The sequence below is a fragment of the Elaeis guineensis genome, chromosome 2 (assembly GCF_000442705.2).
Source record: "Elaeis guineensis isolate ETL-2024a chromosome 2, EG11, whole genome shotgun sequence".
Lineage (NCBI taxonomy): Eukaryota > Viridiplantae > Streptophyta > Magnoliopsida > Arecales > Arecaceae > Elaeis > Elaeis guineensis.
The window spans coordinates 103,860,779-103,888,317 of record NC_025994.2 but is presented as its reverse complement, the minus strand read 5'-3'; the positions used below and the strand labels follow the sequence as shown (position 1 = coordinate 103,888,317).

Here is a 27,539-nt window from a genome sequence, read left to right as displayed (position 1 = left end):
AGCGATCTTTATATCTACCATATACTCATAATCTGATAAACATCATATCCCATAACTCGATTTTAACTGAAAATATGCTAGCCAAAGCCGAGGTACAAATCCACAACACAGTCAATCTTTAACGAGATAGTCGACGGTGAGCTGAGTTGTGGTAATTGAATGCTGGATGGCAAAATATCTATAAAACAAAGTCCTCTTGGTGGAAGTTATCCGATGGAAGGCTTACCAAAAATAAGAGCCAAAAGCCTCTGATTAATCAAACTTACCAAATCCCCCTATTGCTTACCATTATTTATAAGGTGGAGAATATCGTTGTGATATAACTCTCGTCCCTGAATATTCAGGACATTGGAGTGATGGTATTTACTGGACAGTGACCTCATTAACTGCCATCAAGATCGAATAATGGGTAGCTCGTGAGCAATTATCGCATCCCACTACCACGTGCGGTTAATGCTTGTGTCGGATAACTATCATTTGATCCCCAGATTTGTGGAATTAATGTAGCCGGTAGAACGTCGAGAAAATCATCGGTCAGGTGCTAACTATATGTCAAACATCGTAGGTTAGACATTGATTATCTGATGGAGAGGATGAGGGATAGTCGGCTAAGCAACGAGGATCTACACCAATAATTGTATTATCGGATATTTTGCTAACAAGATTTCTGTTATTCCTTTAGTTGATATTTTAATATATTAGCAAATTATACATGAAAAGTTTCATGTTAGAAGGTGTTGAGGGGTTACATCATCTCAATCATCTTATTTGGACATCATCCTTGGCCAATAACCGGCTCCTTCATCGAATTGTTACCGACCTCAGGATAAAATCTCATGTGACGACTCATGAAATTTTAGCGGCATCAAACCATACATAGAAAATGTGGGCCGGGGTCTCACGTGACGACCCATGAAATCCTAGAGGTATCAAACCATACATAGAAATTATGGACCGGGACCATCTCTCTTAAACTTTGGACGATAAAGATAAAACTCCAGACAAACGTAAAAAAATATGGTACACAAATTAATACCACTTATCATCCACTGTCCACGACTGCATTGTGGGACTTAACTCTCCATGGCGATGACCAAACAACCAGGTAATATGCTTCCTTCTTTTCTATAAAAAGGGGCACCAAGGATTGATAAATTTGTTTTGAAAACATAAAGAAAGATTATTTTATCAATTTTTACTATCTATTTCTAAAGCTTCAATTAATTTAAGTATTAAAAAAAAAAATTAAAATTTTTGATGATCAACTTTTCCTTTCATATCCAAAGAGTATATTTAGTTATTTTTAGATTTAAACCGACTACCGAAACTCCACTTTGAATGATCACCGGACTTGACTACTCTTCTACTTGTAACTTATTCTATAATTAATGCGAGCATGTATTTCATAATTATGTAAGTACTATTTTGAAAAAATAGAATTATTCTTTCAATAAGGTATGCCACGGGGGCAATACTTAATAAAAATATTATATTAAATATGAATTATATTTATTTACAAATAAAATATGAATTACATTTATGCATTATTTTTTTATATTTTTCTATGTATTGAAGATATTATAATATTTTGTCAACGATAAAGATATTTATCATATTTTTAAATTTTATTCTTCATTTTTTGTACTAGTCTGGCGGCATGGATTGCTATTATTTTTTTGAACTCCTGTCAAAAAGCAAAATTTATCTTATAATAAAAAATAAATATTTGAGGAAATATAATAATACTATTGGAGATTATTTTCTTTATTATTAGATGAACTTTGCTAAATGGTTGGCATTATTTCTCTTCCATTTTTATTTTTTACCGTCTATGATAATATTAAGGCAATCTCAAAAAAAATACCATACTCGTCTACTTAATACGCTTTTATTATTAACACTAGCCATTGCAAGACAATAAAAGCAAGCAATTAATTTCTTTTAAAGGTCTGACATCTAATACTTACTCTACCATCATTAATAGAAATAGTGGATGAAGCAGCGTCACGGAGAGTATAAAATTCATCTAAGATTAGATCAAATTATATTAGATCTTCAAAATAATTACCTCTTTATTTATTTTTTATTTTGATGAAACGGGTGGTAATCCATCTTTTTTTATTTTAAACTTGCTAGTGCGTACGTTATCTCCTTTTTTTTTTTTTTTTGGGGGTAAATGTACGTTATCTCTTTTGTTTTGTACATCTCATAGTAAAATGAGAACTTTCTCGAGGGAAGTGGTTCTTGAATATGTTTTGACCTTTTTTTGCATAATGTAGCTAACATTTGGCTTTTGTTGGTGTGATATTTCGATTTGAGGGTAAGAATAGTTACGGTTATATCTTTTTTTTTTTTTTTTTTTTGTGTGTATAGTATTTATTCACCATCACTCAAATTTGACCATAAAACCTTCGGCTGGAAAGGAAAGATACCGACCAACTAAACTAACAACTGCGGATATATGTATCACCAGATTAGCATGTGATGATACAATAGTTTTAAATACTTCCAAATTTAGGTGCATTGTCACCATCTCTCTACATGCGAGAGAGAGAGAGAGCTGCTAAAGTAACATAGCAATTCTACATAGAATAATACAAAATTGCTGCCAGATTTTCCACTCCTGTCGTTCCCAAACACCAGACAAGCTGAGAAAAAAAAAAGCAATGGGATGGTTGAAGTCAATGCTATCTTCTTAGTGGCTGATACTATCACTGCTTAAGAAAGAAATTGGTTGCAGTACGTATAATCAATTTTATAAGTTCTGAAAGGCAAGGTAACTCAATTTGGTTTCTTCCACAAGCACTGCTCTCAAAAGCTAACTAAAGGGGGAATAAAGTGGAAATCAGAAAGAGCTAGGATGTTCAAGACCAAATTGTAAACTTTACACTTAATAATCCACAACAAACCTAGATCGGCAACCTCTCATTGTCGCTTTCGGAAGGGGAACATCTTTTTCATTACCCAAGTAGTACATAAATAACAATATCAAAAAAAAAAAATGTTGTACATAAATAAAAATTATAATGTTCTAAGTCTGGTCCATCTCCTTGGACCTGACGCACGAGCCTAGCTTCCACCTTGGCTCGTCAGTCGACCCCAGCGAGCCGCGCCAAACGAAGTCGTTGTTGGCACTCGGCCACCCCGGGTGTTCTCAGGCCAGACACGTCACGTGGAGCACATCATTCCAACAGCCCAACTTTCCTCAACTGCCATGCCCCTATATCGAATCCTCAGGATATCTGCTTCCTTTCTCCAAATCACGACCGTTAGATCGTTGTGTCCGACAAACCATGGCACTACCAGTTCAGTCGATCTGACAGCACCGAAATATTAAAATAATCCATCGTATATACGGTACACTCCTAACACAAAGATTTTTATTTTATTTTACTTTAAAAACACGTCTCGTTTTTATTTTGGAACTTATTCAGGAACGCACATGCCCTTTTGAACCGGTCGTCCGCGGGAGAAAAAAAAAAAATTTTTTTTTTTGAGTGGTCGGCAAGAGGCGAGGACGGAAGCCGAAAGGGACGGCCTCCCGTCCACACCTAGTTTTTTTTCTTCCCCATTTTCCTACTTTTATCAGTAGAGATACTTTTAACCAGTGGATGTGGCCCGCGTCACGTCCTAAAAGAATGCGTACATGACAACTAATTAGCAGGCAAATCTATATTTTATTTTCTTGGACTCGTTTTCTTTTTTCCCATAAAATTCCTGGTCTTATCCGTTAGCGCACCTGTTTCTCTCTACTTTGTCCCCCGTCCATCCATTTCTCTCTATAAATCCTTCCCCAGCCATTCCTTTTCTCTCCTTCCCCTATCTCTCTTCATTTCATTATCTTCTCTCTCTCCACCCATTTTTCCCACACTAGCTCTCCAACTTCAAGGTAAGATATTAGTTTGCGTTTGTTTTCTCTTAATTTTCTTCTCCCTTGATGTTTGCTCTTTAAGAATTTATTATGTGCGTTGATAAGGTTAAATTTTACATTAATTAGATGCTATTATTTTTGGTTTTCTTCTGTTATGGATGTGGGATTAAATCCTGCCAGATCTGGCGTTTGTTTGAGATGGAGATATTTGTGAGAGATTAAAGAAAAGCTTGGTTTTGGGTTTCTTACCGCAGATCTGGAAGAATTATATATAGAGATGATGAATCGGTTCGGGAGTAGGAAGAGCGGTTTTGCTGCCTGCGAGGAGATGAGAGGCGTCGCCGAGCGGAACGAGTCGGTGGTGTGCCCCAAGCCCCGCCGGCTCACCCAGCTTACCGCCGGCGTCGACCCGGTCCGGCCTTTCCGATGGCACGCCTGGTAATTTCCCCCTCACATATCTCCGATCTCTCTTTTCTTTCTGAAAAGGAAAAAAAAAAAAAAAAAGAGAGTAATTTCTAACAAGATCTCTGCTATAATTTCTTTGATGCCAGTACTCAGGTGGAGCTGCTTTGTGAATCCAAAGCGGGCACGGAGCTTCTAGATATTTTTCTTACAAAGGTACAGCAATTTCCCCTTTTGTTTCATTTTTTCCCTCCGGAGTCCCGATTTCTATTTTTTATTATTATTATTATTATTATTAGATATGGAGTCCCAATTTCTAGTTCAAAAATTGTTTATATAGGAACTAGTTATCTTTTTCCTTAAATCAATCTTTTGATGATATGAAAACACTATGGATCTGAGCATCTTTTCCGAAATATTGTGATCTGGGGATTTTTACTATTAGATCTAGTAGATTCTCAGCCAACTGATCACGATCAGATGGTTCTGTATAGACCATGCTGCATCCCTTCTTATATTTTTAGTAAACTTAATTACCTCTTTTTTTGAACATTCCTTTTGGGTAACAGGGTGCAGAGGCGACCCAGGTGGCGTCGTCGCCGCCGTTCTTCTGCGGGTCGCCACCGAGCCGGGCGTCGAACCCGCTGGTCCACGACGCGAGATTCGGCGAGGAGAAGCCCGTCGGCCCGTCCCTCCTCCCGCACGCCATCATCCCCTCCGGCTCGCCTGTGGGCCCCGCGACGTCAGCTTCCCGAAAGGGCTGCGGGCCCACCAAGTTCGGGCTCAAGCCGGCCGCCATGAGGGTCGAGGGTTTTGATTGCCTCGACCGCGATCGCAGGGGCTGCGGCATCACCGCCATCGCCTAAAAATTAAAAAATTTCCGAACATTGCCTACGAAAAAAAAAAAAATCCAACTCTTATATATTTAATTAACCTTAGGAGATGGAGAAGAGAAAGAACGGCATCCAAATACACGTTAGGAGCTGAGACATCCTTGTGATTACTGTATATAAGCTACTATCATCAGCTTTTTGTTCTTGATGTTTAATTATGGGAAGTTGTAGATACGGGAATGGGAGGGGGGGGGGGGGGGGGAAGGTTTCGGAAGCTTTGTCTCTTTCCTCCTTTTCGTTTTTATCTTCCCCCTTCTTTTAGGCTAGTTTTTCTGTTTTCTATTTGATTGTTAATTACTGTCCGGTTGGAGATTAGCGAGTTGTCTCCAATCCATCCTTGGATATCGAGTCTGTGGTGATTCTATTCTATTTTGGGTCTAAATCGAGGCCAAGAATTTGTAAAAAGAATGGTAGGATGTGGAGTCAAAAGTTGAGTCGTGGGATATGTATATATAGATTTATTTATGTTTTGATATTATTCTTCATATTTCGTCCTTTTCAATAATTAGCTGATTTCTATAACTCTTAGTTATGGATTTGGCATTTGTTTGCAACGGTGGATGTGCTCCAAATTCTCGAACTCGGAGACGCCTTAAGCGCTTGTGGCCGAGATATTTCACCGAAACCAAGATTTTCTTTTTTTTTTTTTTGGTAGTAGAATGTTTAGGCCGTAGAGTGCTTCTCATCACTCAACATAAAACCGCAATAAACTCGTGATATTCCAGGTTGTTGCGAAATAATTATTTATTATAGAATGCAAGTAAGGTAGCTCCATCTAATAAATTCTGGCACATTGCATGTGCAAGACATGTGAGGTTGAGTGAGTTTCACAAATAAGGCCCATGCACATGGTGTGGAGATTGGAGCAGATCTTGCTTTTAGTTAGAGATGATAAAAAAAAAAAATCCACCAGTGATGAGTATGCCAAAGCTTCAACCTAGGTCAGAATGATAAATATGTGAGAACTTTCACTGTTGCTGTGTCTTTATGGCTAGGTTTTCGGGATGCAAGTGGCTGGTATTAGATCTGAGATTTGTTTAATCCTAGCTCGTCAGGGATTAAGATTTAGATCTAGATCTGATCATCCAATAAATCAGTCGGTCAATTGAGGACCTTGAGGTCGAATTGGATTAGGCCATCCTTAACGTCCCGTCCAAGTTTTTCTCACTAAACCCGCACTTTTTATCTGATTTCTGGTGGGAACGGTTCCAACTTGATGCAGTCCATTTCAATTCACCCACCTGATTTAAGGCCAGGACTTAGTCTGGAGCCCTTTGACCTTGGTGTAAGGGTTTTCTTACCCAGCAAACAATTGAATGCTTTTAATTTTGTTTATAATGGTTTGCAGAGATTGATTAGCTTGCAAGTATTACCTACTGAAGTTTTTTATTGACGGTCTCCTCCATTAATTCAACTCAGCAAGGTGTAAGGTAATAAGGGATGGGACCGCTGTGTCTGAGTTCAGACCATTCTCTCCCTTCCTCTTTTAATGAATGTAATAGTAGTCAATTACTAGTTACCGCAGTTACGTTACCTCTGAGTTCAGGCCATTCTCAGCCCCACTGTACACAAGTTCAATTCTAATAGAAAATTTTTTTATACATCAGGGACGGTGCAGAATGCGTACATCATCTGCGATGATTGGCTCATGTGTGGGATCAAAATACGGTATGTAAATTTTTTTTTTCAATCCTGTATATAATCTAATCATCACGAATGATGTGCACGTTTCTGCACCACCTGTGCACAAAAATTTTTTCATTCCAGTATAACTCAATTTCTTCTTATCCATTTTATGGCCCTTGACATTGGATGTGTCTCATGAAATGGCCCTATATATATTTTTTTAAATTTCTGAGTGCAATGTAAATGTATTGCAAGACCACATAAGGTCCTAGAATAAATTTATCTATCACCAGTCAATAGATTAAAATAAGATAATATGAGCAAAATAACAATGCTGCTATCAGGGCCTTAGGGTTTCTTCCTGAAAGAGAATGATGAATAAAATACGAAAGGTTGGACATGATTACAAGATAGATCAGTTTTAATCTTTGGTTTTCTTAGTCAGCGATGAATAAAATATACAAGGCTAGAATTATTGCAAGAACAACGATTTCAAGAGTAGTCAATCTACTTCTCTGGAGGAGGAAATCCTGTCTCTCTCGTAGTTTTTTTACAACACCTTTGCTTCATCCCATTTATGGCAGCTCCATTTTCTTGAACCAAATGCACAATTACTACGATATGTTCAAATCTCGCTTAATAAATCATGACACCAAGTGCTTTAACATGAAAGGAATGGCAAAGCTGCTTCCCTTCCACAAGAACGGAGATCAGCTCGTGAAATTTCTGAATCAGTGGCTCATGAGCGAGTGGTACATCTCATTCTCTTGGACAATGCGAGTTTGCTGAGACTACTCTCTTTCCTGGCCAATCGTACTCAGAAATAACGCTGTTGATTGGCTTGCTGGTCTCGGAGTTACTCTTTTGGGTCCAATGCCGATTGGCCGTCCAACGTCGTGGTTTTCACAACCTGGGCGTTCTAGACGTCGTCTGGGTCTTTTGGGCCATACCGCTGGTGCGATCGTAGGGCCGACGAGAGCACAAAGGCCGAAGCCAGTAGGCAGATATCCATTATTCAAAAAAAAAAAAAAAAAAAAAAAGCACGTCGGTGTGTCCATCGAAAAGAGGACCCACGTTACTAATAACCATAAAGCCTACTCTGCTGAGGGTTCGAGTTATACCCTTCGTGCAAAAAAATGATCAATCTTCTTTCGACGTATCGATCATTGGATTATCAAATCGCTACTTTCATCGTCAACGCAGATCATGAAGCAGATGTTATACTTTGAAATTATATAAAGCATTAATTCACATTATAAAAGAAGATCAATAGTTCTTTTGCATGAAAGATATGACCTGCATGTCAATATATAACATGCATCACTAGCTGGCTATCTTTTTCGGGCACTATACAAGATCATTGCCGGTGCATCAAGATACGCAATGGATGAATAGGGCCCATAAAATCAGCATCTGCCATTAATAGCCCCCAAGCCATGTGGCGTACGAAGTGTAGGCAATAATATCTCCACTATGCAGGTGTCAGCATTAAAACTTATCTAAACATGTATGACAGGTAATAGAAATTCAAATTCAATCCAAATATTAAATGGATAAAATGAATCGATCTATTTATGATTTAAATTTATTTAATTTAAATCTAAACTTATTTATAGTTGACCGAACACGAGAAGAATTCATGAATTGAATCATATTTTGCTGGCCCTGTGTGGTCCATGATTTATAAATGGACCTCCACGTTAACCCAGGCTGGATGGCCAGTATCACCTCACGTGCATCCCTTCCTCCCTGGCCACCCCGCCCTCTTCTTGGGCTAGGCCGCTGGATCTTCCGGAAGTAACCAAACAGGCCTTAAGATAAGAAGCACTATCAGGGTAGCTATTCGGCTATCTTACTCTATGTTCAATTTGCCCAAGTTAAACTAGATAACCAAAATCTTTCCGGTATGATGCGCGAGAGAACTGATTGATGAAATCATTCTTTAAAATGGCAGCATACCCTGGTGTTTCAAATATTAGATGCCATATGAATTGTTATGTTAAAATAATGCTATGCCATATTGATTCAGAGGATGACAAAAAAAAAAAGTTGTATAGAAAACGGATAGTGCAAAACATTCACATGCAAGGAATCATACACTCTCCGAGAATTAGAAAAGAAAAATCTCCAATAAATTCCATGTTAACCATCAAGAGATGAACCCGTGGTTCTCTTTTACAGTCTCGCTGTACATGAAATGTTTAGTCCTTTCAACTCTAGGTGAAATGTCTTTACCAAAAAAAAAGAAAAAAGAAAAAAAAGCCTCTGGGTGAAATGTCATCTCATGGTGCAGGCTCTTCCTCTGTACATGCTTCGTTGCCGGTTTTGTAGTTGTTGTTCTTAGAACAAAACATAATTTGTGTGCTTGAGGACACAAATTGTTGAATTAAAATGATAGTTCAAGATTTGTGAACAATTAAAACTTTGTTGGCTTAGAGGAGTCTGTGCGAACTATCATAATTTTGAAGTAGAGAAGTCTTCCCATCAACAAAAAAAAAAAAAAAAGAAGTGGTGTCTGTACAAAGAGTTTGATATTTTTTAGAAAAGATATTTAAGCATTAAAAATATTTTCGTGATCAATATTTTGACTTAGCAATATAGACAAATACAGAACTATCTCATGTTATCTTCTTAATCAAATCATCCAATTCTTATAATTCGTATAGGCGGGAGAATTGTAGTAATGAGACATCTAACATAGGTAATTATTCCTGGTAACTTTATAAGGTTTGTGGTTTAAATTGTCATAGAATCTAATTGTATACTCTGAGCCAGGGTGATGTCAGGTAGCATCCATGAAGCGTCCTTAACAAGCCAAGAAAGAGCAAAGTTTCTAAACAAGTCTCCCACGCAAAGAACGTTTTGGATGCTTTGCATTTTATGGAGACCAGTGTGCTAGGTAAACAGGTATGACCTGAAATCATGCCGCGTAGTTTACTTCAGGTGTACCATCAAACATGAGCGATGCTTCTGCTATGAGTTCCTTTCCATAATTATCCGAGCATTAACATTTTGACATTTCAGACAATTGGGAGTCCTATGTGACCTTTACCTCTTTAGGACAGTCTAGCATTTTTTTTTTTTTTTTTGACTTTATGACAGCCTTTGGTAATTGTTTTGCACATTGCTTGTACAATCTTCTTTCTCCTCTTCAGGGAATTAGAATATATGTAGAAGACTTTATTCAACTTGCTTTGGAAGTGAGTTAAGGTTAAGTTAATGTTTCATGACCATTATGGTCAACAAATCCTCTAGAATGATGTGTTCTGACCGCACTTTTCATGTGGGATACACTTGGTCCCATTTCATATGACTTATCGAAAATATATAAAATTCCGAGCATCTAATCCTATGTAAGGCTTCTTTTGGAAAAGTGAGCATCCGAAGACTAACAAAGTAGAGTTTATCAATGACCGGGTATAGGATACCATATCCCATACTTAAAAAAACAGAAACAAAGCCATAATTAACTCAAATTTTGCCAGATGCTTAGGCCATGTCCAACAATGATGATGAACTACTTGTCATCACATAGATTATGTGTTCTAGAATTATAGGTAACTCATCTGTTCTTGAAATCTAGAACCTTAGTTCATTATTCTGCAAGACGATGCATAGAAGAGATTGGGTGGAAGGTGAGTTAATTATTGTTACCATTTGGGTCAACAAAGAAAAATCCAAAAGATGCCATCGTTGGTTGCACGATATTCATATTATGCTCTCTGCTATGGAAGTATCAGGGTATCTCATATCCAAAAAGAGGTCGATCACATAGCTGACTGTGGTCACTGGCTTTGGGTGTATAAATCTGTAGGAGATGGTTTGGTCCGATATGATTAAGATTATTGATACTTAGGTACCGCCTTTCGGAGATGTAAGTGAGGCTCCTCACTATTGATTTTTTTCAATTATTCATGATTTTTCTCTAGACTAAATGATTTTCTGAAATGAACTGATCTATAACTATTAATTATTTTGAGTTATGCACTAACCTGATGATTTATTAATAAATCACTCATGACTAATTTAAGAAGTTTTTGTGTTACCAATTAGCAATACTAGATATTGTTACTAGCTAGATCCATCAAAATGGGCCGGCTCGGCCCGTGGAGGGTCGACCCTTTATGGGTTGGGCCCATTAGTGTCGGGCCAAAAAAATCTTTTGGATAAACGAGCCATCAAATAGGCTGTCCAATCCTCACCCTTTTAAGTGAAGGGATTGAAAGAACTAGCCCTTACAACTCATCAAAAAAATTAAAAAAATTAAAAAATGATCAAACATAATATTTCATTAAATAAATAAATAAAATTAATTCCTACATCAAATTTTAAAATACCAAAAGTAAATAGGAAATAACTCCAAAAATTTGTAATAATATCATAATCTCTATTCTCTATAAGAAAACAAATACTACAAACTAATTAAACTCCACAAATTAAAGAAACCAATAAGTAATAAATATTATTTAAATAACATTGAGTCCAACCATTGAAATTTAGTTCATACTCTCAATTAGAATATTTTAAATAATTTTTAATTAGAACATTAGGAAAAAAAGGTGGGGGGCTTAATAAAAAATCAGTCATATGATTTACTTTAATATTAAACCTTCTTTTTAATATTTAACAATTTACGAAATTGTATCTCTTTTTTTTTTTTTTAAATAAACGGGTTGGTTTTTGGGCTAGACAGGGCAGCCTTCATGGGTCGAGCCATAAACGGGCCGGGTTAGAAAGTCCTTTTGTTAAATAGGTTGCCAAAATACTAGTCCAGCCATACTATTTTAAGAGCCTAAATGGGCCGGTCCATGGGCTATGGTCCATTTTGACGACTGTATTGCTAGTGATGATTTTTTTTTTACTATCATTCAATTTTTTATATCTCTCCAACACTTATTTTTTGGTTAAAAAATTGATAATATATCAGAAAACATATATCATTTGATTAAATTATTTTTTCAGTTCTCTAATATCAATATCTAAACCCTTTTCAAAGTTTTGATAAATTTTCTTGATTTCATTTGAACTTTGGTATATTACATGTAGCCAAATTGTTCACATTTACCAAAATTGTAATTATGGTAAGAAGTAACGTTATGAGGTCCAACCCATTATATCAAAACGTTTCACCGAGGTGATAAATTTTCTACATTTTGATTCAATTTTTTGGTACATTACATGAAGCCAAATTGTTTACACTTATCACTCCGTAATTGACCAAAAATAGGGACATTTAGGTAGATGGTGCTGCAAGAAGATTTGTACATGTAAATGACCCATGACTAAAATTTGAGAACAATAAGATTGGATTCGACTGTCTTGAAACTTCAAGAAATTTTAGGATCATAGAATACTATATGGTACTACAAATATATCGTAAAAAAAACTAATGCAACATAAAATAAGAAAAAAAAATAAATAAAAGAAATTTTTATTGTTCTGATTGATGCTTTTTTTTTTTGCTCAAGATGTTATAATATAGGAGGGACATTTTTGTTCGATCATTTTTTAATGCGCATTTAATACCTGCAGTTTCTTTTTTTCATTTGAAAATTTTGAATGATGAAAATACCCATACTCTTTGAAAAAAATTATGATATCTTGTGGCATATTATGACATCCTGCATTAAAATGTCATAATTTTTTTTAAAAAGTATGGATATTTTCATCATTCAAAATTTCAAACGAAAAAAAACTGTCGGCATTAAATGCGCATTGAAAAGCAGTGGCTATGTAGACTAATCAGATAAGATGATGTGCTATATTAGATTTTCTACGTCGTCCACGATGCACAAAGAAATTTTCTAATCTCTTGATAATATTCTCAATCACGAGAGCTCACCTCTATTAGATTGTGTCCACGAAGAAACATAAGAGAGTTTTTTTTTATTTATATATTTTATAATTTATAAAAATATGATAAGATGGGACAACAAGATGTAAAATCAGAGATATGGCCGTGCTTGGGTCGTTGAAAAAATTATTGGTAAGAGCGGCTCTGCCACGTGTATTTTACATCATCCAAAGCCTATCACTTGTTGTTGAAAAAAAAAAATGCACGGTTATCCAAATTTAATTAAAAATTTTAAATAAAAAAATTATTATTAAATATGATCTGACAGTTGATAATTTTTATTGTTTTCAAATAATAATCTGGTTTGTTATTGGATAATATAAGCTACATGTAGAAGCGTTTTAACCAATAATTTTCCGTCTCCTTCCTTTTCCAGACCTCCACGCGTGAGCTACGACGCGTCCGAGGGACACCACGTGGAAGCTAAAGGGGGCCGCACTCCTCGTTTGATGACGCCCTTGCCGAGAAAATGTTGCCTGGACCACGCCCAGATAGACCAGCGCAAATCGTGGAGCACGTGCATAGTGGAGAAATATAAGGGTTAATGTGGCGTGTTATCCACCGTGGGATTTGGGTGGTCTACATGCGCGTGGTCCAGGCAACAATTCGTCGTCGTTTGCTAGGCTTGTGATAGAGTCGTCACCATACGCGGCTTCGTGACGTCTCCCCTTAAACGTCAGTGAAGGCGTGGGGCCCAGGTAGTTGCAACTACAAGACAAAGACGGAGCGGGTCAAGGTCTCCCTCAACAATTTCGCACCCCTGTAGGCTCATTTGAGAGGACGAAATCTGCAGTAACCAAGAGAAGCACCCACTGTGCAACCCAAATTTTTTCCAACCAAAAAAGCTTTGTCCCTAGCTAGGTATCTTTCTCTGGTTCCAAATATTCTACGAAAAAACGCGGGCCAGTGAACGGTGGAAAACGAGACCCAAACTCGTTGTTGCCCTTCGCCGGCGAAGTTTGATCACAAAGTCCTAATAGAAGTATGCCGGAAAGCGTGGCACTTACAAGGACCGACAATTACATTGCAAACCAACTGATCCGATTTGTCCAAAAAAAAATCTGGACTTCTTTGTTGCGGGGTCCGCCACGCTGGAAGATGGTCTCTCCACCACGGGAATCACCCCGCGGCCTGATAAGATGGATGGGCCCCGTGAATTGACGTGTTTCTGGTGCTCGGCTCGGCAGGCGTCAATCGCATGGAAAGTATGATCCCCTGTCGGCTTTCAGCAAGGTGACGGATTGGAAATTACATCCCGGAGCTCGGGCCACGTTGGAGGGCTAGAGAATATATCAGCCTTGCCAAGGAATCTTTTGACATGTATATTTGATATTTTTGTAGTCCTCATGTCATATAGGAATCTTATTATAAAGATAGAAAATATATTTGTATGGTATATATGTAAAGAATATTAATTTAATTTTTGCTTAAAAAGTGCAGCTGTGTTAGTTGCGACATATTTTTGTATGGATAACCCATTCTTGTCATTTCTTTTGCTTTTTAATATTTTAACTGGATACAGAAAGCAAAATTATGATAAAGTATGGAAGCAAATTGTTCGTTGAAGTTTATCGCTGGCTCTCGTCTATCAAGGTAATCGTCAGCTTTAATGCAAAAATAATTTCTTTTGATGAGGCAATTACAGAACGAAAGGAGTTAATGAGTAATCCAAGCCAATGTTTTTGAACGTGCTAGATTCTTTTCTTTCCCCCCACTTGGACTTTCTCATGGATGTTACCCTTAGACTGTTGAGTAACCCAGTCTATCTTTAGAATTATGAATTGTAGATTGCTTGCAAACTACTAAAAATAGTCATGATATGAATGAATAAAAGATTTTTGCAATCGATGCCATTACTTGAATTATTAGAAGTTGCTCAATGTTAAACATTATTCAATTAAAAAAAAACGTTATGTGAACCTTTTCTAATTATTGATCAAATAGTTTCTTAATTATTGATGAAATAATTGTAACTTATTTATGACAAAAATAGATTGTTTTTAATTAGAAATTATATTTGTTTTCTTCTGCAAATATATAAAATATTGATAATTAATTTGTCAGATCAAGAATATGTGGAAAGAGATAAAATTGAAACTAAAAGAAAGTAAAATCCACAGTAGTGGCAATTTGGAATCTTAACTTTTTTTTTTTCAAAAAAGAAAAGGCCATTTGTGTGATGCAAAATGAAGCGGAATATGGGAACTTACCTTTTTCTGCGAGTGATGCAGTGCTTTTTATTAGTATCCATACGCTTTACTTTCAAGCTTCCTGCCTTAATTTTTATAAGTACAATAGTTGAGCTAATTTACCTATCCAAAATACCGGATTTTTGCTGCAAGTAAACTAGACTTGTGACTAAAAGTCCATTAAATTAGTTGCCAGAGACAAGGTTGATTAGATAGAGACCTAAGGAGATATTGGATAAGATGTCATATGGCTAACTAATTAGAAAAATTGTATCACAAAAGTGGAAAAAATTCTGATTATATACAGTTGTTATATAATATATTATAGGATTTTGCTATAATATTTGATAAAAAATTATGCTGTATTTGGACCATCCAATAAATTAAAATATTTAGAGAATTTTGCTCCTACAAGATTAGCAGGTTACCCTCTTCCTCATTTTTTATTATTTTTTTAAACATATTTTACTAATAGTCTAAAGTTTTTATTTTTCAAAAAAAATTAAGATGTTTTTTTCTTACGATAACTGATGGTGACGATGAGGGAGGGGAAGAATGAGGTTCCGGTGGCAGGGAGAGAGGGGAGGCGTAAGGCGGCGGCCTTGGAGAGGGAGGGGAAGAGGATTTGAGGTGATGGCGCTGGAGGATAGTAAGGGGAGGAGGAATCGAGGTGGCAATGGAGAAGGAGAGAGAAGGGAATAGGAGTTGAGGTGGCGATGGTGGAGGAGATGGAGGTGAGTAGAAGTGGCAACGGTGGGGGAAAGGAAGGGGAGGAGTGGTGCAGTGACGGTGAGGGAAAGGGAGGAGAGGAGTGGCAGCGGCGACAGTGGAGAAAAGGGAGGGGAGGAGTGGTCGAGTTAGAGGTGGTGGCAGTGCCAGAGAGAAAGGGGAAGAGTTTTAATGACAGCAACAACAAAGGAAGTGGAGAGGTTGGAGGGGGGCATTGTGGATGTTGGGAGAGAAGAGCTTTTGAAAATAATTCATGTATTTTCAGATAATTATCTGATATGCAATCTAATTTAATTAAAAAAATAATTATTAGGTTTGAATTATTTACGATACCAATCATACATCCATCAGAACTGGTTGTAGATGAATAAATCAAATCCATTCATATTTAATCAAATAGACAGGAATAGAACATGCATGAAAAGACAAAAATATCCTTTAGGGCATTGTAGCAAAATTTAATATTAAAATATTTTTATAAAAACTTCATGCTTAGGATTTGCTAACTATTGCATTTGTTTTCGTTAGAATTTAATTAATATTATTGTATTAGTAAGTTTCCATTAAAATGTTGAGTATGAATGCATGCCAGCTGTACGATGCGCTTGCGGTCAGAAACAGACCACCGTACTCATTAGTTTTTCTTTTTTTTTAAAAAAAAGGAAAAAAATCTAACAGCTTGCACCGTAGTCTTGGGTAAAGCACGGCAAACCCTTCGACACGGTGCCGCTCTCAGCAACAAGCCCTGCAAGAAATTTTCCATAAAACATGATTCCCAAGTAGAGAGGCCATCCGAAAGCTTCATCGACCAAAACATGGTTTCAACAAAGGAGAAGCAGAATTAGAAACGAGCACTTTATTCAGATATTAATTACATAAAATCTTAATTCAGGAAACTCATGTTCTTCATACCTTTTCCCTTCGCAAATGGAAATTAACAAAGAGATTCACACATAAATACAAACGGGAGAGAGAGACGGTGACCAAAATGCTTTTTAACAAAGTTCTACGAACTAACCGATAGAACCACGGACTGCTTCTGGTTTAACGTGGCCAGGGCCCTTGTGCTCCGGCTCGGTGTTCAAGTCGAGGCACACCGAGATCCCGTCCTCCGCCAACGCCGACCGTCTCCTCCCCTCTCCACCGCTGATCTCCTCCTCGTTAGCCGGTGTCTCCGTCCCATTAACTTTAACGGTGCCAATCTCCTCGAAGTCCTCCAACTTAAACGCCGGCACCCAACTTGAATTAGCACGACGCCCCCGGCGTCCTCCTCCTCCAACTACCCCTCCCTTTCCTTTTCTGACGGCGAAGGTTCTGGAAGTCTCGTGAATCCGACGGAGGATGGCGTAGAACTCGTCCACCTCCTCCTCCGTCACCGTACGATCACCACCTTCGTCCACCTTAGCCCTCGTCGCCTTTCCTTCATCGTCGGAGCCGCTATATGGCCGTTTCTTACCCCTCTCCGCTTCCATTTCAACCAACACAAACTTCGGCTAATGATGGACGTACGGTCTCTTTCCGTCCGCCCTCTCTGATTGGCTTAGGTTCTTCGCTCTCCTCAATCGGCTTCGTCTCTTCTTCTGCCATAAATGGCGACAAAACAGCGGCGCCCATGAAAGACGCTGTGTGACGTTGGAGTGGAATCGGGTGACGTCAAAATGGTGAGATCATCCCCCGGGATGCCGATTCTGCGGGCCCTCCCAGCCGGTACGTGCGTGGAGCATTGTAGTATTTTGACCGGGGTAGAAGGTCCACGTGTGGCACGTGAGAAGGCCGGCGGTAGGTGAGATAAAATTTGTAATAATAGAGACGCCCTGGAATAATATATTCCCCCGTGGGTACCATCGTTGATACGGAGATGCTTACGCATCTTTGATGATGATCTGTAGCAACTAAAATAGTGAAAGTAAAGGGGCATATATTTCATATGAACTACTGATACATTTTATTATTATTGTTTTTCCTTCTTTTGGGGATGCAAGATAATGAGTCGGATGGGAACACCGGACCAACGTACCGGCAGGTTGATTTCCCTCGCGGAAAATATGATTTACATGGAAGGCAGTGAGAGTTGAGGCCGATTGTTTAAGTATGTAACTTTCGAAGATATGGATGAGCTGTGGAGGGGGTAGCTGAATTATTGCGAAAGCACCGACCAGAATACTGCAGTTCGCTTGAAGGAAATTTGCTGTTAATTCGATTAAGAACAAAGAAAGTGCCCTTTCGCTGGCATTTCGGACCCCAAACCAAATTCCTACTCTGTTCTGATGCCGATTAGTCAAAATTTACCTTCAGAAATCCTGGTTGAGGGGTCTCCCACTGCACTTGGTAATTTTGTGTTTCAGGGGGGGTTGGGGGACCCAGAGGCCGGAGTAGCGAAGGAGACTGTAGTCCATGTTCGGAAATTCATCAGCATGTAAAATGGCAAATCTTAGTGTGACTGGTTGGAGCTGATACGGTACCCTTTAAGACATCCAAATTTCGATAATACCAGATGCTACAAATTATGCAAGTGAGATGAGCTTTCCTCTGAATGTCCGGTATATTGGGACAGTTGGACTTGTAGCAGCAAGGAAGGTAATGCAGCTCTCCCAAGTATCCAAAAGGTCATGCTGAAACAGTGAAAATGGCCATCTACTATTAACTTTAGAATAGTTAAAGAATAAATGGCCCATCCCTTTCTACATCATGGTTGCATCTTTTGCAAGCAGGATCGGTGGCTAACCCACGGCTATGTGCTACCAAAAAACCCACGGCCATGTACCAAGTGCGTGGGGGGAGTCCCTGCCATCCAGCTTTCCGTAGAGCAGCGTTGGACCCCGTTGTGTACTTTTTTTTTTTTTTGGGTAAAAACCCCGTTGTGTACTTGGATCCTCCGTATCCAATTAAAACCATTACTGCCGTAACTGTCAGAGAACTGCACGTACACCTCTCGCTGATTTTCTTTTTGCTGTGGTTTTTCTCCGACACAAATAATCTGAGGTAGCATGTAATAATCTAGGAACTCTTCCAAAAAAATATATAATTAAAAAATATTATTTAAATTTTTAATATATAAAATTTGTTTCATAAATAATTAATATAAAATTAAATATATGTCTGCATAAATTCTCATATTATAATTTTGAACACGAAAATATTCTTGATTCTTTGAACTATTTGTTATAGGAAATATTCTTAATATAGATTGTAAATTTTTATCACGATAGTCACCGGTATCCGATCCATAGTAAAGAATTATGTAAGGTGCTGAACATTGAATAGTCCAATCTGTTTGTTTGATCTAAATCACATATAGATTGCAGAGTTAACTCATCTTCATCTCTATTTTTTCCCATGGCCAGCCAGGCACATTCGATCACCAACCATCGAATGCAGAGGCTTTTAGGTTTATGCTCTCCTTCTCCTTCTATCTCTCTGCCTTGAACAATATTATATTTGTGTCTTTGGATGTCAGGAGAGAAAGATGATCGCTCACAACCACCATATCTATCTTTTTTTTTTGGCCTCAAAGCTACCACCCATTGATCTATCACCGATTCAGCCGTCATCGAAATAGTCAATGGTTCTTCATCCAAATCAATAATGATTGATATGATGAATATTTTGTTTGACCTCGATAATGCCTGAAGTGGAACCATCTCAATACCTCAGATATAGATAAATTGAAATCACAATCACACCAACCCAAGATTAGCAATGGTAATTACAACCGCTCGGTTATTATTCAGTGATTGAGGCAGTCATGACCACGAGACTATGTGGATCTATGTTGCCGAGCACTTAATCATGAGTATTACAATTGTTGTGCAGCACTGCATGTCATGCTTGTTTCGATAATGATTATCGAACTCTCACTATAAATAAGAGGGTAGGCTTTCAGATAAGTTATTTTCAAAATTGTTCTTTCTCTCAACCTTTTTTTTCTCATTTATATTTTATTGAATTCTGACTGACTTGAACATAGAAGTACGTTCGCTAGAAAAATTCTGACAAGAAGCAAATTACCAAGAAGCAGTGATAGCCACGTAGGCTCGCATAGCAAATTATGAGCTTACCGGCCTCATGGTCACCTGGTTTTGCCGTCTCAGCCTGATCTCGAAATTCAGCAACAATACAGACAACAAGAGGATCATCAAGATTTACTTGGACATACTCTTGCATAGTTTTCCTGGGATAATCTTTTGGTCGAGTTAACCGTCTACATAGATTTCCCGGTGATGGAAGCAATCTCCAGTGTGTCAAGTATCTCGTTTCCAATAGTCTGTCAATAAATCCCCCATGCGAAGCCAGATTGATGCATTCACGATCGGATTGTTTGTTGCCTTTAAATTGGTTCGCCCTCGCTCCAAGGCTAAGACCTGGCCTGCAAGCATCCGTGGTCTACCGGTAGCTACCTTCTGATAATCCTCTTCACAGCGGAAACGAATGATGCAGTGTTCAGCAGCGATTGGAATGGAATGATACAGTGTTCAGCACAATGTATATAGCTTTAATTGTGTACTTTTATTCCCATGAATGGGCTGGGTTGGATCGAAATGGTTTTTTTATTTGATAAATCCAACTTGGTGTGGAATGTGGCGGTTGGTGATCAACTGCGGGGGTTCGATCCTTCCCAACGTACCAAAACGGAGCAAAGAAACTAAGCTACTTTTGGTTTTCAAGTCACAGATCAATAGTTCAAACAAAGGTTGACCATGAATCAATCCATTGATTCACGTCCTTGTAAATACCCAAAATTAATAAAATATTAAAAAGTACAAAAAAAAAAAATCAAAATCCAAGAAATATTAATGGCTTTGAAAAATCGTGAATACCTTTTACATATCCACAAAATTGAAGCTGACCATCATCAACACAGCTAAAGGCTTCTCATGCAAGCCAATAGAGACTTGCCTTAGGCCACTAAATCCGGACCTGACTGCCAGTGAAGATGTCGAGGGTTTGAAAACCTCAAGGAAGAAGTTTAAAAAGGCTTAACAGTGCCCTCGTGGCCTTGCTACCATTGTGGAGGGGAACAATTGCAAAGCTCGGGTCAAGCTTCATACAGTGTGGTTCTGATGAAGTTTTTTGAAAAAAATTGTAGGAATTTCTCTAACAACTGAATAAGAAAAAGCCCAATCCAACACTCACTAAGATTGTCTGGTTCTGATGTAATTTTATCAACTTGTGCAATTAATAATTTTTTTTTTAATTGGAGAGCCTGTATACAATGTCTAAATGAGAAACAATAAGGGAAACAGGCAGAAAATTTGCAGCTCTAAAATAAAGGTATTAAAATACTCTGTTAATTAATTATTCTATGTCTTCAAGTATGTTAAAAGCCATTTATACTTAAGAGGGCCGTAGGCGGCTGACCTGATTAAATGGTGTCTGGTGCGAATCATAAGATGTCTGAGAGACTCCACTCCTCTCCGCTCATGCGTGGGTGTGGTTGGTCCGCGGACCGGACGTCGACCAGCAGGGCTGCGGTCGCCTGTTAGGAAACGCACGGTGCCTGCGCGGATGCAACGTCGTGGGACCCACAACTCGGCCGATTGGCTCTCATCTCGGGGGAATAACCCTCCGGGGCACAAAGGATCCAATGCGGCAATCAATCGAATTGATTTAGATATGAATCAGATCCGATGTACATCAAATAAACAATTTATCAACCAAGCCCGGTCTGTTTATTGGATGGATCAAAAGTTTAAATTTAATCAAATTAAAAAAAAAAAAAAAAGAAAGATATTTTTGGATAACTCTCTATAGATAGCTCTCTTAATTAAGTAGGTTACTAAAGAAAATTCAATAAATTTTATGAACACCATTCAAAAAAAGACTTGAACACCACTACCCATTTTTCTAAACAAACCGGTACCTTTTAACTATAATAAGAATCTCTATCTTGTTTAAAATTTTTAAATCCCAACTTTAAAATACATATAAAACCCCATGCTAAACTTGTTGATTATTATCTGTCATTTAAATTATAAATCTGGTTGAGTAAATTAACCTATTATATTGTTTTGAACAAAATGAATGTCTGCACTATATAGATTTTAGGTTTGTAACGTAACTGTACTAATAAGTACTATTCATGACATTTGATTGTTATAAATTGATTGTTCATTCTTATTGTTGTTTTGTTTTCTGTTACCATGTTCCTATATGGCTGTATCTTTCATATGAAACAAGAATTAAATTTTCTTCACGTGAGATCAATATTGGATCGCCCACCATATATATCTCAAAGCACTCCAAATTTCATCATCCTATAAATCTCAAAATGAGCAACTGATGATATGACGGTGGTTTTGCAAAAGAGAAGTTGAACAATTCTTTCGCATTCCTATCCTATGTCGCATGGGTTTTAGTCTTGCCATTTACAAAATCAACAACGAAAACAGGGAGTAAATTTTTCCACCTCTTCAAAAGAAAAACACATCTTACGGTATCCTATTTTTACATGATTTGGTTCGTTTGAGGATCGACACACCCCAAATTCATGTTCTATTGGGTCAAAAAAAAAAAAAATCTAAATCTATGTTCCATCTAAAAGCAAATTGAGTAGAATCTAAGACTATCTTGTACATGCATTAAGTTCTGAAGATCAATCATATAAAAAACAACGTTACAGATCTATTGCATGCATCACACGGAGGAAAATTACGTAAAGCTATATATTTAGGTAGAAATCAATACAAGCGGAAACAATTTTTAGTGGGGACTTTTGAATGTTTATGCCGTGGGACTGCAGCACCGCTGCTTTTGAAAAAAAAAAAGAAAAAGAGAAACAAAATATCAAGGGGAGCCGGAGACCATCCTCCCAACTCGGCCAAGAACACAGTTGAGGAGGTGGGCCCGTCTTCCCAAATAAGTTATGTCAGCCAACAAGTCTGCAATCAAGATTCTGTGTAAATGTCCCTCTACAGCTTTCCTTCGGACGGTTGGAAACCGTAAGCAGCCAACGTCATCATCGTAACGTCACGGCCGGAGTCGCCACTATTGAGCTTACGTTGAACATTGCCCATCTTACACCTTAAAAAAGAAGAAAAAAAAAAGACTTTCCTCGACCCACTGATAAATTTCGGAGTTCTAGCGTTACCCACCACCACCTAACGTCTCCCACGAGTTTTTAACGTGGAACAGGGATTGGACCGCGCACCCACTAATATTTCGAGTTTTCGCTTCCTCCATTTCAATCGAAAGGAAAAAAAAAAAAAAAAACTATTATTCTATTTAATATTTTGATTTATCTCTATTCTTTTCAAGTCCATTGCAACTGGGTTTTTAAATATTTTGAGAGTTCATTTAATTTAATAGTTAGCATGTTGAGATGTGCCCGCATCTTAATTTATCTCGATAAAAATAATAATAAAAAAAAAAAGAGGCAGATCTTGAAATATCAACTGCAATTTTAATATTTATGAGTTGATGTTCTGCATATAATAATTTAAATTAGTCAAGAAATTCAAAAATATTATATCTATTGAGTATTTGATGATTGTACATGCCATGTCCGTAGTCCTGATCCTTGCCATTAAAAAAACATGGTCTTCGAGATCATTCTATTTTTAATTTTTTTCTCTTGGACATTATCAATCCCTTTCTAAAGTCATTAAAGTCTTCTTCAAAACATTAAAATAATATTGCCAAGGTTTGCAACTTCTACCTGCTTCCGTGCTCCTTGGGAAATACCCTCTCCATCGTCTGCAACTCATGGGTACGGCTTTTACCTTTTTTTCTTTTTCTTTTTCTTGGGTAAATGAGTCTTACCATTTTTAACGCAGACTAGTTTGCTATTCGTCAAGTTGGTGTGCTATAAAGGCACACGTCTACCCTCCTCAGCCATCACATTTCACAGCATCCACCACCACCAACCCCCAGAGAACGGAGGGGTAGTACCACCAGAGGCCGGCCAACTTCCTTCTCTGGCTTCTCTGGAGCTGAGACAATGGAAGGGAATGGGGGAGCAAAGAGGCCAGCTTTTGTTGTCTCTCCAACTCCACCACCTCCACGTCCATTAGCCGAGGGAGATGAGGAGGAACAGATGGAGAAGTTCTATGCGCTGCTGGAAAACATCAAAGCCATGAGAGGGCTCTGGAGGACCAACCCGGCAAACAAGAGACCGAGGAGGGAGGAACCGCTCTGGCAGCCAAGGTTCGTGCGGGAGGACTTCAATGACCGCAACGAAGACTCTGGAATCCCGGTAGGTGAATCGCATTCTTCCAAGGATGGAGAGAGAAAGAAAGGGAAAGAGAAGGAACAGGGAGGAGAAGAGGGGAGCACTGTGGATCTCAGCCTTTCCCTTTAGTAAAAACCATTCCACGATCATTAATTTGTAGTGGAATATGTATGTCCCAAAAAATTTGAGATCGAATGGAACTTCTCTCATTCTTTTTTGTCATATATCTGTTTTCTTATCTCATATTTTACTTATTTTTCCCAAAAAAAAATGCTCGTCTTCTTCCAACATCCATGATTCAGAAACATGTATATATCAATATGAGCAATTTAAAGAATATAACAACTTTATGTAATTATTAATAAGCAATCTGGCTCTTAAAGGTTTAAGCTATCCGTTTTTTGAAATCCCGGGATTGGATTTTTATTTTTGGTTGGAATGTGATGGTCTTCAAACCCCCGAGATGAGACTGTACTGTGCGCTCTCCCCTTTCTGAGTGGACTGACTTGGGGAAGGGTCAATTTCACACACTTTTTTTCTCGTTTCTCTTCATCTCGTCGTTAGATCGGATATGATTTTTTTTTTTTTTTTTTTTTTTTTTAAGAAAACATGGTCTCTCTGTTTTCAGGATCACTAGATGTGTGAAGTCAGGGATCATCCTTGATTAAAGCTCAAGTTCTCCACTCCTCTGGTTTAAAGATCGGTACTTGTGCATTAAGGGATTCCATCAAAAAAAAAAAAAATCAGTACCTGTGCATTAAGGGATTGCGTCGAATTCAGGGATGAATTAATTATTGATGAATTAAATTATACTATGATTGCTTTGAATTGGCTGACGTGATTCACATTATGATTCACATGTCTCAGATTATATATAATTTATTTTTCCAAGGAATAATGGTAAGAGTCACAGAGTGTCAACTTAAAAAAACCTCATGCCTGTCGGTTCTTTATATCATTTTGAGGAAAATATTGGCTCTGTATAACAAGGCTTTATTGCAGCATCTTAATTTTGTTTCCATTGTATTATTTTTCTCAGCTGATGCAAACAAGAATGCCAGGTGCTTGTTTTATTTTAGGTATGCGGAATTTTTGCAGCTGTATGACCTCGGGTGATAGGTATAGGATCATTTGCTTTTCTTGGAAATAAGAAACAATGAATCTTCTGGCTGCTTCCTTCCGAACAGTTTCAGGTCAATTGGTGTTCACCGGATTGAAGAAAATACAATAATAAAGTATGGTTATATCTCGTCCAGTCTTACAAACATCAAGCAGTTGTGTCCACATCAAATGTATTGGCATTTGCATTTGTTGATTCATTTCCACAATTAATTGCAAAGTAAATTCAGGGTATAATTTTATCTGGATCATCTTTTCAAATCACATGCCATATATAGGTGCCTGTTATGGAGGGTGGTCGGGATGCTTGGGTACTTATTATGAAGGAGATGAGCTATGTGGGCAGGAGATATTCTTGGAATGGTATTTAGATAAATAGCACTATGGTTATTTGCAGGAATTTCCAACCACATCCACATAAGAACGATCACCAAGCTTATTATAAGCACATTAAACTATGCAAATAGGTCTGGATGCGGTCCAGGAATAACATCCATCAGATCCTAACCTTGAACAAACAATTTAATTTTGAAGACCATAATGTGTTCATATGTCATCAATTTTTGTTTTTCCAAAAGTATACTTAACCTTTAGTCTGGATGATAGATACTATTCACGCAACGGGCGGGGTTTTGATTAAGAAGGGTACCGACCCCAGGGGACATGTATTTGGGCCGGGTGGAGTTGGATACTTTGAAGGTAAGCATGCCTTGAGCTTTTGGCGCATTTTTATGTTACCTCGATGAACCTGATTTCAATCCCAACTTGAGCTCTAAAACTAGCCTGGGCTTATCGAGTAAATAGGGTAAGATTCAATTTGAGATCTACTAGAACCTACTTGGATTCAGTTATTACACCAGATAATCATCTGCAGTAGAGTTTGATATTACTGCCATGAAACTTGACTCCCCATTTCTACACATTAGTTTTCTTGAAAATAAAAAAAAAAAGAAAAACTTTAGTTTCTCCTCTAAATTCTTGCCTTCTTTTGTTCTTAAAAAATCTAATACATAGAAAGAAAAAAATTCTTTTCCCCGACCAGATTAGAAGGTGGAAATAAGAAGGAAAATCCCTTTTTGGTAGGGCAAGTAAGTATCTACTTTTCGAATTGAAGCATGAAATTTATCATCACTATCATAATTCTAGTGCCACACCAAGCGTATGACTGATCAGGTTGTGCAAAATGATCGATTCCATTACTAACTTAGACATTTTTTTTTTGGGGAGAGTTCATGTGTTGGTTAGCTTATAGCTACTGCTGCTCCTATTAATCATAAAGCCGCACTTGATAAGAGCATGCGCCCATGATCCCAAATCAAACTCCCGAATCAAACTGACAGATCACCACTATCGAGATAATTTAATATACAACCAGTTCCCTTCACTCATTTGGGTATGTCTGTTAGGTGGCCAGATGTTTAGATTGGAAACCAAAATCAGAACAGGAATGAGAATCGAAATGACTTAGAATCGAAATTAGAATGGCCAAATTCTCTGAAGCGTTTGGTTCGTGATCAGAATCGGAATCGAAATTGAAATGAAAAATTGAATCTATAGAGGGGAGTAGGAATTGAGTTCTATATAGATTGAGTCATTTCCATTCCACTCCAGAATCGAAATCGGAATGAGATTCCTCCCAACCAAATAGTTAGAATGGAAGTCATCAATTTCGATTTCGATTTCAGACCTCCTCTCTCTCCAACCAAACATTTTTTTTGGATGAAAGAGAATAAATTTTAATTGAAGAACACATCAAGGCCTCTGGATGCAGAATTCTTCTAGTAGGGAAACAGATTGGCGTGAGCATGAATTAAATTTTGTGCCAGCTCTTGTCGCCCCAAAAACCATCGCTTTTGCTGCGCCCACTTATATGTTTCTTAATTCAACCAATACAAGCATGTGTACTTCTCCACTTGCAGTCTGGCTTTCAGTATTTAAATGTGATTCTTGTTCCAATGTTAGCGTCGATGCCTGAGAGGGCATTATCCGGTCTCTACCGTATCGATGTCCCTTTTTCAAGAATATAACGTTAATTAGTGCTTAATACCGCACTCACCACGGCCATCGTCGGTGGCCCCGTTTCTTCATGCATTGCTGTGATTCACGAGGCAGCTCCGAAAGATTGCTGCATTCTGCCGGCAATGGAGCAGTGAAAGTAATCGCGAGGCCTCGCGTTTTTCTCATTTTGCAGCCACTTTGTTTACCGGGAAAAAAAAAAAACAAAGTCATCGGCTGATGGCAACGTGCTTTCAGGGACATCAATGTTGACTCATTTTTGAATATTTTATCTATCTCAGAATCTACAGGAATGGATAAACAGATATTCGAATATTTTATCTATCTCCAGATCGATCCGGATGATTTTGACAGTAATTAAATAGAAATGATTTCGATGATAATTTTTTAAAATCAAAAAGTTGTTTAGTTTCTTTGATTTCAATTTTAATAAATTTTTCGGTCCAAAATAGAATTCGAAACTGAAAATACTGGATTGTTAGTGCTCTTAATTTACTTCGTGTCCGATATAAAATCAAATTAGGAAGTAATGGAACAGGAAAAGTAATCGTGGGGCCTCGCATTTTTTCTCATTTTAAGTTTATTGTATAGTTATGTTATTATTTTTAGATATATTTATTAGATGAGTTGATATAAATTATATTATAGAAATTATGGATGATATCTTTAATTT

The 27,539-nt window shown here is 37.7% G+C and overlaps 2 protein-coding genes across 2 annotated transcripts; one reads left to right on the top strand and one right to left on the bottom strand.

The window, feature by feature from the left end:
- The first annotated feature begins 3,735 nt into the window (after window positions 1–3,735).
- Window positions 3,736–5,651, top strand: LOC105045048 (uncharacterized). Its single transcript, XM_073252436.1, has 4 exons — window positions 3,736–3,889; window positions 4,126–4,309; window positions 4,423–4,489; window positions 4,843–5,651. The coding sequence occupies exons 2-4, from the start codon at window positions 4,149–4,151 to the stop codon at window positions 5,137–5,139; spliced, it is 525 nt and encodes a 174-aa protein (XP_073108537.1). The 5' UTR covers window positions 3,736–3,889; window positions 4,126–4,148; the 3' UTR covers window positions 5,140–5,651.
- Window positions 5,652–16,405: 10,754 nt separating this feature from the next.
- Window positions 16,406–17,139, bottom strand: LOC109506210 (uncharacterized). The gene has a single exon (XM_019852478.3). It carries the CDS (start codon window positions 17,034–17,036, stop codon window positions 16,578–16,580), a length of 459 nt encoding a protein of 152 aa, XP_019708037.1. The 5' UTR covers window positions 17,037–17,139; the 3' UTR covers window positions 16,406–16,577.
- Between the last annotated feature and the right edge of the window lie 10,400 nt (window positions 17,140–27,539).